Raw genomic sequence first — 16,000 nt, 5'->3', positions numbered from 1 at the left:
GTATAAAGACTGGGCTGACAGCGTGAAAACGAATTGTAGCGACACCTTACGATTTCACTGCTCATTATCTGCAATCTGCTCGTATGTTACATGCCATTCAAGCTGAATCGAACGCGTTTAGAGACCAATTGTGTGCTGGGTCGAGGATGGAGGCGTCTTCTCTGAGGAGCGAAAAGTCGAAGTTGAGTAGCTGGTCGTCCGTCAATGCCAGCGGCTGCCAATTGTCTACCGATGAAACGTTGATATCACAGAAGGATTGCATATTAACGGAGGTACTGGCGCCTGTTGATGGAAAGCTGATGTCTTGCAGCTTGTTGCCGGACATACTCTCTAGAGCGTCGCGGCTGAGAACACCTCCACTGCACACTTGGCCCACGTCCGAGGAAGTTGGCGCCGATAATGCACCGGGCGACTGCGGCGGCTGATCCATTGCTTTCAACAATTCATCAAGCTTGTGCTCGACGATAGCATCACGAAGATTAGCATAAGGCGCTGCTTCTTCTCCAATACCGATCGAGATCAGCTTGTTCTTGACCTGTTTGAACTTCGGAGCATCTGGCTTCTTGGGCATGAGCTTACACCAGCTTTACAACATCAGCTCTCCCCGCAATTCGAAGCCTTACGCAAAACTTACAACGATTCGGACAATCCGTTGCCAAGCACGAAGCACAATCCTGGGCACTTCAACTGCTTTTCGAGTGCCTTATAACGGTGACCGAAATCGTCCATGTCCTTGATCGTCTGTTCGACTTTTTTACGGCTTTTCTCGACCTGGTTCGGGCTCTCCTCGGAGAATAGTCCACTCTTGAGAAAGATGTCGGACACTCGCGGAATAGACGGGTTACCCAGCTTCAATCTCAGCTCAGAAATCACGATACATGCAAAGCGCTGATACAGGCGGGACTACTGGCCACCATCTCTGTACCAAAACACTTGCAGAAATCGTGCTCGAGGATCCATGGTCGAAACGTTCGCATCTACCCCTGGTGGCAGCCAGAAGCTGAGCGGAGTGGTCATCCAGCTTTTGCTGTGGGTTTTTAGCAGGTCGAGTGTGCTCTCATCTGGACCACCATAGTTGTCGATCTCTTCGAAGCGCCTTGCGTCTTGGTCTCCGCGTTTGACCACGCGATAGCCCACTTTGGATTCGAAGTGCTTTGATTGCACCGAACGCTTCTTGAGGACACTGGCGATCACTTGGAGATAATGTCTGAGATCGAGAGCGACCTAGGTGTCTTGTGGTCAGAAGTGGCGTGGCTGCTGAGGGTGCCGACGCACCTCATCATCATCTCCCTCCTTCCAAAAGGACTCACGTGCTGAATCCAGCGCCTGTGAGTGTTCTGGACTGTTTTCGCTCATGTTGGATCACATCAAAACCTGCAAGTGGGTGTAGTGGACTTGCTCAATCTCGGAGCATGGCAAGTTATGACGCGAACGCTGGGGACCGTTTTGTGGCAGCTCGGCAGTCTCCGCGCTGCAGTCAAGGGAGCTCCGCTGGGTACACCAGTACAACTGAATTGACTTCATGCCAAGACCGGCGCTAATTTTCCCTACGGCAGACTGCAACCTCACTGCATGAAGCTCGCAAGCAGAACAGGTTTTTTTGGTCATCGGTTGCTGTCGAACATGGCTCTAGATCTCTGGCTTCATGCAACTCACTCTCACGCTGCATACGTTGACGTCGAACACGACGAGATCTTCGAAGCTCACTGCGCTTGGCATGACCTTGCTCGCCTCATTGAGTTGCTCAGCTTGTCTTGGTGCAAGGAAGTGGCGGAAAGTCTCGACGATTGACGTATCATTCTGGCAGTGTTCATAGACGAGAATATGCTCGCGTCACGAAGAGATCCAACCATTCGAGGCGTATAAAAGCTTCGAGAAAGGAGCGTTATGGCTGAAACCACATCCGACGGAAAATAGCGCAAGAGGATTCCAAAAAGTCGCAACCTAACCAATCAACCGACCAAGTACGCCAAAGCACGCCACCATGTCCGATAGCACCACATTCAAGTCAGCCGAGACCTCGCAGCCACAGGGTTTGACATCGTCACACGTCGAGCGGCTCTCCGAAACAACTCGTGAAGACACTCCAGTCTCTTCTCCGTCCGCGAAGCTTGATGCTCATTGGCAGCGATGCTACGGCTTCGGCAAGCATTTCTTCACCTACGTCTTGGCTGAACCATTGTACCATGCAGCTCTGCCTACCGCCACGGGCCCGCAGCTTGATGTACGCGAAACTGCTAAACCACGTTATCTCAGCACTGACCCAAGTACGCACAGGCTGAATTGCAGAACTCAATGACAAATTTCCATTATGTGGACTGCCTGCAAAAGGCATCGGCAATCGCGGAGTCCGCAGATCTTTCCCCGCCGCCACCAACCCGACTAGGTGGCCACTTTGCGCAGCTGATGGAAGTCATTGGGCTCATAGCACTTCATGATTCAGCAGAAGCCAAGCGTGAGCTTGTCGGTGCTATCAGAAGCTCAAGCTCGCGTGGCACTGGCAAGGAGCGTCAATTTGAGGGCTTCCCGCCGTCCCCTCCCGAATCTGTAGGCTCGGATGGGCCCGAGACGATCCTAGATGCACAACACCAGTATCAGCGGACCCCTAAGGAAGCATTCCGTAACTTCAACGGAAGCCGAGACCCTCCTCTACAAAAGAGACGGATTGACCAGGAGATGGTCAGACGTGACGAGCCGAACATGGGCGACTATGCGAGTAGACTTCACGAGCACTTTGGGCAGAGTGGCCAAGGTTTCGAACAGGACACAGTGCGGGCAAATCAAACTGCTGCCACATGGAGAGCAGTGGTCAACGTAGATGGCCGCACTTTTATCGGCGAGGCCACCACCAAAAAAGCTGCTCGGCACATAGCTTGCCGCGATGCGTGCATTGAGCTTGGTCTATGAGGCCCGGATGGGCGCCCCTGGACAAGACTGCCAGAGACCTATCGCTGAGACAAACTAGTTGTGGAGCTCTTGCTGCAACACGTCGATCTTTTAAATCCTGTTTCGCCACCGTGAAGAATTGACGTATATACTGTCCAACGGTCCCTTTTTTCTTTGTGGAGAATTATCATGTCTTGCACAGAAGAAAATTCACAGGCCGAGAGTGCGGTGCGATGTCTACATGACCACATCCTCGCCAAAGAGCTCGTTCAACACGTTACCGTGGAGCATGTCATCTCCTACCTGAAACCCGGCACCGGGGCGCCTTTCAAGCCGCAGCAAACATCCTGGCATCGCTTTCTCGATGAGCTATGCCACCTCTGTGACTTCAAGAACGGTGGCAAAACCGTACGATCGGTGGCCGTGGAGAGTACAAGCAATGGAGATAACATTTTTTGGGCTGTTTCAACCTACACAGACTCAGCGGCCTTTGAGAGCCACATGAAAGCGTTGCTTGAGGAGCTGAAGAAGTTGGTAACGAGGAAAAGTCGCACGGAACAAGCTGCAATGGCCATCAATGATCTCTCTGTGAACAAGGCGTCCAGAAGGATCAAGGTCTACAGTGCTTTGTTTGTTGAGTCGGCAGATCAGGCTATCAGGAAATTATCGGCAAGCACGGCGTCTGCAGGTCAGTGCGGTCCGACTCTCAATTACTACTTATTGACACTACACTACAGATAGATTCTTGCTCGCAATCCTCGAAGAGCTCAGGACCTCCTCAGACGCTTTCCCAGCATTGTGTCGTGGCGCATACGACAAGTTCCGACATACTGAAGCTCAAGCACGGCTGGAATACCTCATTCAGCACGATCATGACACTCTGTGGACGCATCTGAGGCATCGCATCGGACGCCTCGGTTCATTCAAGCGCGCTTCGCGATTCCTGGCTAAGAACACACCTGAGTTCGCGGACGTGATTCAAAATGCAAAAGTCAAGCTTGTCGATCCACAGCCTCGACTGATGGCGCCCATATCTGTGGAACCGGATCTCAAGATCTTTCTCGCTCGAGTTTGTCCGTGGCTGAAGCAACAGAATGTCCTCGCCCAAGCAACAAAGAAGCTTGAGACTGCAGAGAAGAAGCTCAAAAGTCTCCGTGAGCATGCTTTGACACCCACAGTGCATGCAGAAATACTAGTTCTCAACCACTTCTTCACCAAAGACCTCCGCTTCGTAAATGACGATCGGTACATTGGCTGCAGCAAGCCATCATGCTACTGCTGTTCCCTATATTTTGATGCACATCCTGGAAACTTCATGCAAAGACCTTGTCATGGGAATGCCTATGTGAAATGGTCGCCGCCGCGATCTCAGAGTGGAACACTGAGTGCCATCACGGTCAACGTCTTGGAGAGCATGACTCGTGACATTCAGGAGGAGCTGAGAGTCCAAATATTGCATGACATATATGGACGCAAACGAAGTCGTGACTCAGAGACTGGCCTGACAGTCTCATGGAATGGCCAGACGGAGACTCTGGCCGGGCCTGCATGAGAAGACAGCAGGAAGATTTGGCATGAGAGCTTCCGCTGAGCTACTGTCTTGTCTCCTGTAGGACTACAAGAAGACACTCAAGCACAATTTGAACTTACCATGGGCATGACTCTGCATCGATGCTGTTGACTGGAAAGTTCTGGTCATTGCGGGTGAACAGGCATTCACTTGGCGCCGTGCGACATTTTAGTGCCGAGCCTATTTGCTGCCCACTCGCCGTTCCCAATGAATCCTCATTTGCGACTCGCGAGGCACCACCAACCTCTGTTGCTTGCCGCAAAGTACTGCCTCGAGCCTTCAGCACCTCGGTTCCTGCGAAGATGTCGCTGTATGAGACGTAAGGCCCCCCGCAACTCCAGCAGGAACAACTCGCTGACTCTCACTAGGATCGCCCGGTCAAAGCCGTGCAAGTTCCGCGTCGGCGAAGGAAAGAAGGTCTTCTATGTGCATTCGGCTCTAATCACTGAGCAATCGAAGGAGCTCCACGATCTGATCTACGAGACCGACGGCGATTCTGTGAAGGACTCGATTGCGCTGGACCAGGTGGAGGCGGAGACGTTCTCACGTTTCGTGGAATACCTCTACACTGGCGACTACGCCGCCGCAAAGGCCAAAGCACGCGTGCAGTCGGTCGAGTCTTCCACTGCGGAGAGTTCTGATGCGGAGCCGACACCAGCATCTTCGAACTCCGGGCGCGACCGTCACGACGAGAGCTGTGGCGAGCATATAGATGCAGGCACTTTTTGGGGAACTCGACATGAGTGCACCTGTGGTTTCGAGGGCGAGCAGTCTGATCTGAAAGTGCAATTCGGATCTCGGCCCGTACCACCAACTGACCCTTGGGATGCTTTCGCGTCAGCACCGCCCACGAAGCCGAACAAGAAGAAGCAGAAGAAGCTCGAAGACCAGAAGCCTCCTGTCTCTGCCAAAGCGCAGGCTTGGGAGGCTTGGGAGGCTTTCGAAGCGCTCGCATGGCCTTTGGCCAAGAAAGAAGCAAAGGGCAGCGAATACTTTGCCAGACCGAACGAGGCCGGCGAAGACTACAGCGAGGTCTTGCTTTCCCATGCACACCTGCACACCTTCGCTTGCGTCTACGACATCAGCCGCCTGAAAGCTCTGACGCTCAAAAACTTGCATAAGACGCTGGTTGCATTCACGATCTTCGAGGATTGCGCATCAGATGTTGGTGAATTGCTGTTTTATAGCTACAGTGCAAATGGTTGCCACGACACATCTGAGCTACGGGATTTGGTCAACAAGTATGTCACCTGCAATATGGAAAAGCTGATGGAGCACCCCCACTTCAGACACGACGTAAGGGAATCCGAAAATGCGTCTTCCGATCTGTTGGAGCTTTTCATCGAGCGAGTGCGGATTCAAGAATGAAAAATCTTCGAACATGACTCCCTCTAAGCTCAGAGTGTGGATCAAGGCATGTTGGGTGCTGAATGATCATCAAAGTCACTGTGGTCTCTGGGAAGACCTTGTCGAACACTGCATAGAAATGCCGCACGGAGAATTAGCGTGAGACTCTACTCAGTGTCTCAGAAGGGCGAGAGAATGAATGCAAATCAGCCGTTCTTTAGGGCCGTTGTGCACGCCATTGTTGTATCTGTCTCTTCGAAACCTTTAATCACCCAGTGTTCATACCAGAGGGTCGCTCGACAAGAGAGAGCTTGTCCAGCGTTGGTTGTAAATTCCAGCTTAAGCTCGCTATTTCATTGTTGATTCCATCAGACTCTATGCCCTTGACCTGCATGGTGGTCGTTTGTCGGGTTTTGATCAGCAAACAGCTCCTCGCAAAGGTATAGTAGCAAGTCGTAAGCTCAGAGAACCCACGCAAAGTCAAGTAAGAGTTGAGCTCAGCCTTCGCCTCTGGAATACTTTTGTGCTCCCGACTCATCTCTTTCGCTCATCTGACGATCATGGCTGCCTCGTACAGAGAGTAAGTATTCGCACCAGGATGCAATCAGCTCAGGCCACTGACTAGCAATAGAATCGCTACAACTAAGCCATTCCGCTTCATCGTCGGCAGCAATGCTGTCGAGTTTTTCGTCCATCCAGCTGTCATTGTTCAGCATTCGGAACCATTGGCCAAACTTATGCACGGAGACATGAGAGAGGCTCGAGAGGGTCAAGCTCGCATCGAAGAGGTCGACGAGAACACTTTTGCAAGGTTTGTAGAATTCTGCTACACGAAAGATTACCCTGCCGCGGAACATGCCATCGTGCTTGATGCGGCTTCGATCGAACAGGAGAAGCAGCCCTCGGAAGTTGCTGAGGTGAATTCGATCCCGGCACACGGCAATGTACCTCGAGCGGCGGAAGATGAGTACATGGACGTCGCTGAGCCAGCGTTGGGCTTCGATGACAATTGGGGAGACTTCAGCTTCCCATCGAAAAAGAAGGCCAAAAAGGCGGGCTATAAGATTGCTGCACCTTCGCAGTGGGAATCTGCACCTGCCACGTCGTCCAGGAAGCGTACAGTAGCGTGGAAAGACTTTCAAAACATGTCCTGGAACTCACAGTCCAACGGCTCGAAGGTGCCAGCAGACCAAGCACGACCCAACAAGGAGGCCTGCGAAGAGTACACAGATGTCTTTCTCTCCCACGCCAGACTTTACGTCTTTGCAGATACTTATGCGATCGAACCGCTCCGAGTCCTCTCGCTTCAGAAGCTACACAAGGTATTGGGTACCTTCACTCTGTTCAAAGGAAGAGAGGAAGATATCGCTACATTGCTCCAATACACTTATCAGAACACGGCTGAGCGCGATGCGAAGATGGATGAGTTGCGCAAGCTGGTGATCAAATACGTGTCCTGCAATGTGGAGAAGCTGCGAAGCAACGAAACATTCAAAAAGACGCTCGCAGCAGAGAATTCTTCCTCGGTGGATCTGATTGAGATGTTGCTGCCAAGGCTGGATTGAGGGTTGGGATCTCAAAGATCGTGCAACGGAGAGGCTCGTTATGATGGGATGTATCGCCTGATGAGCATCAAAATTCTGACGGAAAGCTCATTTGTGTTGATTCAAGCGAGTCTGATGATGATCGATTCTGTTGTAATGACTGTCTTTGCCCTCTGTACTTTTTCTGACGACTTTGCTGCCGATTCAGATTTTCTTCGATAGAATATGAAACAAGCTCAATTCTTCTTCGAGCCCGAGTTGGAATTGCCAGAATTGCCGCCTTTGCTCGCAGCATTCACGTTCTTGTCTGCAGCAGACTGAGCACGCTGAGCGAAACCTTGGTCATTGCCCGACTTGGCCTGTGACAGAGTCAGCAGCGTATCTTAGGTGGCGATCAATGATATGCACATACATTGGCGGACTGGATGCGAGCCGCATCTTCTTTGCTCATTTGTCCAGACATGTTGGTATTTGATGAGAATGTTTTTGGTTCAGGTTCAGCGAATTTGGGGTTGCGTGAAGGAGTTTGAACCTGAGCTTCGATGAGCTGGCCTTATATAGCTTACTTCTCACTGCTTTGCTCGCAATTCTACGCGTCTGTAGATGCTCGATTCGTTCGGCCTCCAGCTTGGAAGCTTCCATGTGCATTGAGTCCAGCCATCTCCATGATGAAGCTCATTCTTTGGCCGATGCGGTCTTGACTTCGGACTAAAATACCGTACGGCTGATCCCCTCACAGCGTTGGCAGACTACTTGCCAATGGAGGCACATCCGGTGGTTTCTAGGCCTCAAAACGTGCAGAGTCTGTTTGAACTATGTCTGCGTGCCTTTGGACCAGCTGCAATAGCTCTCCTTTGCAAGCTTGTCCATTGGGTCTCTGGAAAATGATTTGGAAGAGCTTGCGATGTATGCAGACAGCTATACTAGTAGCATTGACATTTGGCTTCCACCAGCACAGATGCAAGAGAGATACACTTCATAAGCATGATTAAGTAATATCACACGTCTGATTGCTCCCTGGCGCACCGCAAATGTCACTGTACACGACCGCTCTCGGGAATCCCAGCAATTGATCCGGTCCACCACTACTGAGAAATCCCTGATACGCGCCCGGCTTACACACCTTCCAGTATGGGCCTCCGTCGGCGCGTTGCTGACTCCATTCATTGGCTCCATACACGAAATCACAGTCAAGTTCGTTGGTGTTAATGATCCTGCAGATCGATGGCTGTGTGCCGACTCCGGCTATTTGACCAGGAGGGGATAAGCGGAAGAAGGCAAAGGATGTGCCAGCGCGGAGGCAGCAGTTCTCGGTGAACATACGAGTCCCGGTATATGGGCCCCCTAGAGCCGTAAGGTGGCATTCTGATGACAGCTGGAAAAGTTGTGTCGTGACGCTGTTGATTCTGTTGTTGCGTGTGCTGAGCACGGCTCCATACGCCGGATTTCCTGGCGGGCTGTGCTCCACTATTTCTGCGTAGGCACCTTCGTTGGCTATAGCGGAGGCTGTAGGAAGTAGGCCAAAAGTTGGGAAGACCGTATAGGTGGTTGTGGATGTGAATGTCGTACTGATAGATGTTGATATCGTTGAAGTGGACGCAGTGACCGATACTGTGCTGGCCGTGACGGTAGTGGTTGTTCGTGCGGTGATCACGGACACAATAGTGGTTATAGTAGTAGCTGTGTCGAGCTCTGTCCTCAAGTATGTTGAAGTGACTGTGTGTGTCACGCCAGAAGTGAAAAGGCGTGTCGATGTTCGAGACGGTGCCTTCAGTGATAGACATTTGCATGCGTTGCCTAGCGTCTTTTCGAATGCTTTCAGACATGTCGGGAGGCGAATGGCTGACTTGCTATTGGGAACAGATCGCTTCTCTCTAGCACGAGGAGGATTATAGACGGATGGCTCGCAAGAGTATCTGACGCTGGAAATGACAGTGGTGGTGACGGAAGTGCTAGTGGTGGTGCCGACGGTCGTTGTGTAGCCAACATATGAAGTCCTGGACGAGTTAGCGTTGAGTCGAAGTGAGCCGTGCCACAAGACATACTCAGTGCTTGTGCTTGTGCTCAGACTATGAATCCATTAGCATTTCGAGTGACTCCCGAGAACGAAAATTGATACCTGATGACCTCTATGGTAGAGGTCGTTGTTTGCCTTGCGACTTGAGTAGTAGATACTGTCACGAATCCAGTCGTGGTGATAGTAGATACGACAGTCGATACGACAGGCTTGATTCCGAGATATGACGAGCAATATGCAGAAGCGGTAGAAGAGGCACGAAGCGTCTTGATAGCCTTTGAGACGCTGCTGCAGACCTGAGGCGGAGGCTTTGCACCAGCATATGGTTCGGGCGCAGGACTCGCAGCTGCGATGCTTGAAAGCAAAGCTAGGAGATTTCCGATCACCCACATCTTGGAGAAGCCGTCCGCTCAACAGAGTACCAGCAGAGACCAAGTTGAGCAGAAGTGTCCGATGTCAGCGGACGGCTCAGTCTCTTGATCTTGTACCAGCATCTGGGGCCGAGGACATGGCTGAGATGCCAATGGCTTCTGGCCTCGAGAGCCTCAGTGGCGGTCATGAAGTTGCCGCCCACGTTGTTTATGATTGGCGAGGTCTTCGAATCAATCTCCTTTGAACCTTATACACGACCGATGTGGTTAGCACCTCCAAGAACTTTCCCAAATGGAGACAGTGTAGGCGAAGAGGCTGCCTTTTAAGAAGCTGTCGTCTCTTTGCACCCGCTTCCGTGTTTTGCATCAGGTGATAGAGGACATGGTTTTCCTGTGCTCCGGCTGCCATGAGTTTGCAGTGAAGGTCATTCACGCCGCGGCAGATGCAGCTGGATCTTGCATCCGAAGCACTCGGGCTTCATTCAAGTCACTTCTTCTCAGGAAACAGCAGCTGCTGACAGGATTCGTTTCGTGCAACAGCTGGGTCTTTCCGGTGTTCTCGCAGCAGCATTTCTGCGATGGCTCCCAGAGGCAATCTGCCGCGGATCGAGCTCCTGTAGACATATTCTGTCGCTGAGCCATGTGTGAGCACATTGCTGCGGCGACACGCCGTCGTAAAGGAGTGGATGTCTTCCAGAAGCTAGCTGTTAATGTTCCTTGAAAAGCGCCCTGACAAGGTTCCCGATCCTTTGGCGGGGTTCGAACTCTCGTCCATTCTTGGACAGCATGCCCAGAAAGATCAACTTCAGCTGGAGCTGGTCAAGTTTCTGGTAGAAGTTTCTCCAACATCCAGCTGGAAAGAGGTAATGGCTACTACAAAAACAGCTTCACAGTCATCAGCTCTCCAGCCCTAGCCCTCTCCTCGTCGCAGGATCGGACCGTCTCACGCCATTACCACGCCTCGGCCTGATTCGTCCAAGACCAGGCTAACATAATGGCCTTTTTCGCCTATCCCTGCGTACCGTTATCCAGAACATCGGTGACAAGGTCATAACCCAACCAAACAAGACCACAATGAATCGTTGCACAAGCACAAGCACAAGCACAAGCACCATGCAGAGCATGAGCCTCGGCGGACCCATAAATCCGCAATACGACCCCACCACGCAAAAGATCGAAGACCTCACTTCCCTGTTCGCCATCGCCATCAACGCCCGCAACTTCGACGCCAAAACTTCTCCGTGGAACAGAGCCACGCCGGGTTTTCGGGCGCAGCCCGTCTTCGCCACGGACCGGCAATTGGATATAAACGAGCTGATGGTCCATTGGCGGAGTGTGTTTGAGGAATTTCCCAATGCGTATATGAGGACGATTGATCGGTACACGAGGCTTCTTGACGAGGGGAATCTTGCTGAGAATTATGAGACGCTGGAAATCTTTAATGCTCCGGAGGGTGTGATTAAGCAGATGATTGGGAGGTGTACTTGGGTGTTCAATGAAGGGGAATGGAGAATTGCGAGCTATAAGGCCATGAATGGCATGAATCCGGCTTAGAAGTCGTCCGAGAAGACTGTTTTCTCCTGCCGAACAGGGACTTAGGAAAGAAGAAACTGGAGAGTCTTTGGGATGCAATATAGGTGGGTCAGAGAGGCTTGTCGACTCTTGGCATAGGCAGGCTTAACCAGATGGGTGCACGACATGGCCGGATATGCATATCCGCGACCTAACCTTCTCGAGGCTGGTTTACAAACTACCAAGCCAACTGTGGTCAATGATCGCGGTTCGAAGCTGCAGTAGACATCGGCCTACCATCGGACTTGAGCCTACTACTGAGCTTGAGGAGGACGAGGACGCGTGTGTCAGCTAGACGGCAGCAAGAGGGCGACAGAGATTTGCGAGCTCAGTTTACTAGCCCAGCACATCGAAAGTTGTGGCGCTATGGCTCATCCACAAGCAGAATATATCTATCTGTCCTCGTATCCAGGAATTTCAAAAATTGCACGTTGTCAACATCGACATACGACTGTTCTCTTCCTTCTCAGCATCCTCTTCACAAATTCCACCTGGCACTCCACTCCTTCCGACTCTCATCCTCCGCATCATGCCTCCTCACATAATGTTCCTTCTTACCCTCCTTCGCAATCCCCTTAAATTTATGCCTCACATCCTGCTGTGCCTTGCCGACCGGCGCATCATAATCCACCGTGAAAACACTAATACTAGCCCTACAGCCGGAGCTCAGCACCTCCGTCTCGCCGGGCAAATCACAATCTCCATTGATACAAACGTTGCCACCAGCAGGCACAATATTGCGATAAGTGAAAAGTCCCGAAGTCTGATTGTACACCGCGACATCATAGTCCGCCCCACCAGTCAATCTGGTCTGAACGAATGTCGGATCAACGCAGGAATCGTTGGTGAGAGAAGTAATCAAAGGGGTGTTAACGCTAACGCCGTAGCCCAATGGCAGAAGGCGTTCACCGCGCTTTGTGTTCTTCACAAGAGCTTGAACGACTTTCACAGCGAGTTGAGCTTGAATAGTAGCAGGATCTGGATGGCCGGAAGCGGTAGTCTTGTTAATCCATTGATAGGAACGTTGTTCACTGTTCCCGCCGCTGAAGGCTATGGCGGGATAGCCGCGGCCTACGGAAGCATAGGTGTAGCCTGCGGTGCCTGAGAGAGTGTACAAGAAGGGACCGAGATTAAGGCCAAAGTTGGGGCCTGCAACGACGAGGTCGGGTTCGCTGAAGTTGGTGAAGTTGGGAAGGACGTAATCGAGGCCGACGAAGGCTGTTGCGGCGGGAGTGCCGTTGTAGTACCAGATGTTTTGGTCTGTACATCGTTAGGTGCTGTTCTCAGCATATGCAGAACGGGATCTGACTTGCCTATTGGGTCTCTGCCAATGGATGGAGCTCCGGCTGTGATGATGCCATACTCTGAATCTTGCTGGAGAGTGTTCTTGTTCGTGAAGACTGCTCGGCCGCCTTGACCACTCTGATTATCGGCCTCGGATACAACAACAACATTGTGGCCCTCCTTCTTCAGTAGTCTGTAAGTTTCTCGGAGTTGGGCAGACGCAAAGCCGTCGTCGTTGCCGAGCAATATGTTCAGGCCAGACGCATGAGAAGTCAATGCTGCTGCAGTAGCAGCAAAAGTGAAGAAACGCATGCCGGGAAACTGGAATGATCGATGAACGAAACAAATAATCGTTGAGAGGACCTACGAGCATTTTTAAGCACTGGTACAAGCAGCCTTAGCACAGCTTGAACAAGACAAGCTTTCGATTTTCAATCAAAGGCGCGGCTGAGTGAACAGATCGAGGGTGTCTGGCCGACATTGAGACGGGAACGCAAGATGAATACGTTCTCCCTCCGCGGTGCAACGCGACTCAAAGTGCTGTTTGCGCGCACGTGTCGCGCTAGCTTGATCCTGTACGACATGCACCTGCAGTTGGCGACAGATCGTTTCGTCAGAGGCGGCACGCAACCCCGAGAGGCGATTGGGAGTCTCAGCCACACAAGCGCGTCAACAATCTGCAGAGTCTGCGATATCGCATCTCGAGCTATGTGTGCCGGCTGACAGACGCGACGTTAGGGCATACCATTGCCAGCAAACGCAAATCCTGGTTGTTTGAGCGGACGAACCGCGAACGTACCTGACCTGATCCTGGGATTGTCACGCGACAAGAAAGGATCACCCTTCCGCCACGTTCTTACTACTGCCACAGGCCTGCTCGTCGACAGCAGAGCAACCGTGCAATGGCTTCTCCAACGACAGCTCAATCGTCACGCAGGCCAAGCTGGCGCTACAAGTATGTGCATGAGATGACCGACGAAGAACGGCTGGAATCTCTCAAAGCTTGGGCAGAAGAGAAGAAGTACGTGACGCCAGGCGAACAGGGCACCTTGAGCACAGGCATTGGTGGTGTGACCTCGCTCGCACTCGGAGGACCACTGCGAACGGTTCACAGCGCAAGACATGCGGACGACAAGTATCATGGCCAGTATGATGCGCCTATTGGGCCACCTTCGTACAAAGCGGCGACCACGGAGGAGCAGGAGCGAAAGCCTAGCGTGTTGAAGCGATGGCTGCAGAAGCGGCGATTGAGGAAGGCGGCAAAGCGCAGCGAAAGTGCTCCAGAATATGTGCGATGAGCTTGAGCACTTATGCATCTGGTGAAGGAAGTTTTCCTCCAAATTCGCAGATGCTGTAATCGACCGAATCGAAATCTGCACACGCGCAGTCAGCATTGAGCGCAGACATGCGATGTTTGACGAAGCGCGGAAATCTTGTGAAGATCATACAAATTGGTGTAGTTGTTTCTCATCAATTTTGCTCAAGTCAAAACTCGAAGGCGAAGACAGAGCGATTATGAGTGGTGCATGAAACAGTTGCTAATCATTTCAGAGGAAGGTGAAGCAGGGAATGTGACTTACCTGGCGATTGATGAAACGCAAGTTCCGGTGGCAGTGACAGCAGTGGTGTAACCACTTGGAGCAGTGCAGGCGAGCCGTTGGGTGGTGTGTGTGTCAAGACCACAAGCTTTGTGATCGAACAGAATCTCAACTGGCGTCTTCGCCAAAGCCCATGCCCTCTCTCCAGCCAGCTTTCTCTTTGAGCACTTTCTTGCGCTCCTCCCTCCACTTCTTGTCCCATGCCTCGATCTTCCCACCTAGAACGTCCACATTGCCAGGTGAGAGCATGATGACGCCTCTGGACACAGTGAAGTCCTTCAGTATGAGTTTCGTGCCAATAGGCATAGTGATGTCCAATTTGCCGATCTTTGTCATTTCGAAGGCGTATGCTTTGCTGCCTTTTGCATCTTGCAGCAACAACTTATGTGGACCACCTTTTTCGGCCGAGTTCGCTGGCGGATTCATATCTGTGTTATCCTCTTCATCAGGAACGACGCGGATGACTTCGTGGCCTTTGCGCATTTCGCCTCGTTCCTCCATTTCAATGGCCTCGACCTGGCTCCATCTGCTGCGACCAATGTCTTCGATGTCGAGGACCTGCACGGGCACCGGGCCAGGCACGCGCAGCTCTTGCACTTCCGGACTAGCCACGCCTGCCGGAAAGCATGAAGCTGCACTAGTCTGCAGGGTGGATGTGAAGTCTGTGGTCAGAAGACGCGACTCGGCGGATTTCTGCTGCACGATGGGTGGAGTTTGAAGTTTGATAGACGGCTTGTAAGATTGCAGCCATTGTGCAGTGGGCATCAGTGACTTAGAGCTGAGATAGGTGCGTATGGCGTTGACTGCAGCGTCAGCCATGGTTGGTTGCCTCACATCTTTGTTGTTCGGGTGTTGAAGAACAAGAAGAGAAATTCGGAAATGGAAAGCGCGTCTTTCACAAGCTGCCAAGACCGGTAGCTGTCCTCCGCGTCACCAATAGGCCCTCTTTCTGCAGACTATCATCGTGTACACTAAACCCATATCATCATGTCAGTCGCATCGCCTCGTCCGTCGGTGTCTCTATCCTCTCGCCGGACATCAATCGACACAACGACATCCACTACATCCAAGACAGCATCTCAAGCCGCCGAACGAGGCTCTCTCCGCCGCAACCGCGCAGCTCTCCGCGATTACTACAACCTCAAAACCAATTCTCCTTCCGGTGCACAAGAGCTTTTCACACCTAACACGCCTTCTCTCGACCCCGATCAAGAATCTGAACTCGACAAACCGGGCTTCGAGCCCGAACAATATGTCCAGAACCTTCTTACCACCGAAGACTTATATGGCGTGCTCCGTATCGAAGCCAGTCTAGTCTCCGACATCCGCAATCTCGATGGAGAGAAGAAAGCGCTGGTATACGACAACTATTCTAAGCTGATAACAGCTACAGACACGATCAAAGCTATGAGGGAGAAGATGGATCCCATGATGCCTGGGACAAGTACTTTAGGACCAGCGATCGGACACATTGCGGAGACTGCAGCGGGATTGAAGAGGGAGATGAGAGAAGCGAGTGCGGGTGGAGAAGTCGCGAAAATTGAACAGAGGAGGAAGCAGCAGGAGTGTGTGAGGTGGGTTTTGGGAAGTCCGGACAGGTTGAGGGAGCTGAAGAGAGAGGGGAGAGACGAGGAAGCGGACGAAGAATGGGATACAGTCAGCAGAGTGCTGGAAGAATGGAAGGGCGTCAAAGGTGTTGAAGGTCTGAAGAGGGCTTGCCTGGAGGTGCTGGAAGAGAGTGACGAAGGATGAACCGCATATTCTGGACGACTGACCGCATTTCACAACTTCCCTGGAACCGCCAACACCAA

At 52.0% G+C, this 16,000-nt stretch overlaps 11 protein-coding genes across 11 annotated transcripts; 7 read left to right on the top strand and 4 right to left on the bottom strand.

Moving 5' to 3' along the window:
- Positions 1-97: 97 nt before the first annotated feature.
- On the bottom strand, positions 98-1,356 carry CKM354_000129800 (uncharacterized protein; the record flags this gene model as incomplete). The annotated part of the gene is made up of 4 exons (XM_044796419.1): positions 98-584; positions 635-849; positions 982-1,224; positions 1,276-1,356. The coding sequence occupies 4 exons, from the start codon at positions 1,354-1,356 to the stop codon at positions 98-100; spliced, it is 1,026 nt and encodes a 341-aa protein (XP_044652354.1).
- Positions 1,357-1,984: 628 nt separating this feature from the next.
- On the top strand, positions 1,985-2,907 carry CKM354_000129700 (uncharacterized protein; the record flags this gene model as incomplete). The annotated part of the gene is made up of 2 exons (XM_044796418.1): positions 1,985-2,224; positions 2,278-2,907. The coding sequence occupies 2 exons, from the start codon at positions 1,985-1,987 to the stop codon at positions 2,905-2,907; spliced, it is 870 nt and encodes a 289-aa protein (XP_044652353.1).
- Positions 2,908-3,075: 168 nt separating this feature from the next.
- CKM354_000129600 (uncharacterized protein) lies at positions 3,076-4,438 on the top strand (the record flags this gene model as incomplete). Its single annotated transcript, XM_044796417.1, has 2 exons — positions 3,076-3,574; positions 3,624-4,438. The coding sequence occupies 2 exons, from the start codon at positions 3,076-3,078 to the stop codon at positions 4,436-4,438; spliced, it is 1,314 nt and encodes a 437-aa protein (XP_044652352.1).
- A 320-nt stretch (positions 4,439-4,758) lies between these two features.
- On the top strand, positions 4,759-5,824 carry CKM354_000129500 (uncharacterized protein; the record flags this gene model as incomplete). Its single annotated transcript, XM_044796416.1, has 2 exons — positions 4,759-4,775; positions 4,825-5,824. 2 exons carry the CDS (start codon positions 4,759-4,761, stop codon positions 5,822-5,824), a joined length of 1,017 nt encoding a protein of 338 aa, XP_044652351.1.
- A 539-nt stretch (positions 5,825-6,363) lies between these two features.
- On the top strand, positions 6,364-7,368 carry CKM354_000129400 (uncharacterized protein; the record flags this gene model as incomplete). Its single annotated transcript, XM_044796415.1, has 2 exons — positions 6,364-6,383; positions 6,435-7,368. The coding sequence occupies 2 exons, from the start codon at positions 6,364-6,366 to the stop codon at positions 7,366-7,368; spliced, it is 954 nt and encodes a 317-aa protein (XP_044652350.1).
- Positions 7,369-8,335: 967 nt separating this feature from the next.
- CKM354_000129300 (uncharacterized protein) lies at positions 8,336-9,756 on the bottom strand (the record flags this gene model as incomplete). The annotated part of the gene is made up of 3 exons (XM_044796414.1): positions 8,336-9,344; positions 9,393-9,416; positions 9,467-9,756. The coding sequence occupies 3 exons, from the start codon at positions 9,754-9,756 to the stop codon at positions 8,336-8,338; spliced, it is 1,323 nt and encodes a 440-aa protein (XP_044652349.1).
- A 1,092-nt stretch (positions 9,757-10,848) lies between these two features.
- Positions 10,849-11,289, top strand: CKM354_000129200 (uncharacterized protein; the record flags this gene model as incomplete). Its single annotated transcript, XM_044796413.1, has 1 exon — positions 10,849-11,289. One exon carries the CDS (start codon positions 10,849-10,851, stop codon positions 11,287-11,289), a length of 441 nt encoding a protein of 146 aa, XP_044652348.1.
- A 496-nt stretch (positions 11,290-11,785) lies between these two features.
- On the bottom strand, positions 11,786-12,903 carry CKM354_000129100 (uncharacterized protein; the record flags this gene model as incomplete). The annotated part of the gene is made up of 2 exons (XM_044796412.1): positions 11,786-12,567; positions 12,621-12,903. The coding sequence occupies 2 exons, from the start codon at positions 12,901-12,903 to the stop codon at positions 11,786-11,788; spliced, it is 1,065 nt and encodes a 354-aa protein (XP_044652347.1).
- A 590-nt stretch (positions 12,904-13,493) lies between these two features.
- CKM354_000129000 (uncharacterized protein) lies at positions 13,494-13,889 on the top strand (the record flags this gene model as incomplete). Its single annotated transcript, XM_044796411.1, has 1 exon — positions 13,494-13,889. One exon carries the CDS (start codon positions 13,494-13,496, stop codon positions 13,887-13,889), a length of 396 nt encoding a protein of 131 aa, XP_044652346.1.
- Positions 13,890-14,297: 408 nt separating this feature from the next.
- Positions 14,298-15,008, bottom strand: CKM354_000128900 (uncharacterized protein; the record flags this gene model as incomplete). Its single annotated transcript, XM_044796410.1, has 1 exon — positions 14,298-15,008. One exon carries the CDS (start codon positions 15,006-15,008, stop codon positions 14,298-14,300), a length of 711 nt encoding a protein of 236 aa, XP_044652345.1.
- A 168-nt stretch (positions 15,009-15,176) lies between these two features.
- Positions 15,177-15,941, top strand: CKM354_000128800 (uncharacterized protein; the record flags this gene model as incomplete). Its single annotated transcript, XM_044796409.1, has 1 exon — positions 15,177-15,941. The coding sequence occupies one exon, from the start codon at positions 15,177-15,179 to the stop codon at positions 15,939-15,941; it is 765 nt and encodes a 254-aa protein (XP_044652344.1).
- Positions 15,942-16,000: the final 59 nt, after the last annotated feature.

This window comes from Cercospora kikuchii, assembly GCF_019650295.1.
Source record: "Cercospora kikuchii DNA, contig_00001, whole genome shotgun sequence".
Classification (NCBI taxonomy): Eukaryota; Fungi; Ascomycota; class Dothideomycetes; order Mycosphaerellales; family Mycosphaerellaceae; genus Cercospora; species Cercospora kikuchii.
The sequence above is the reverse complement of the archived record's forward strand: the minus strand, read 5'-3'. Positions and strand labels throughout refer to the sequence as shown.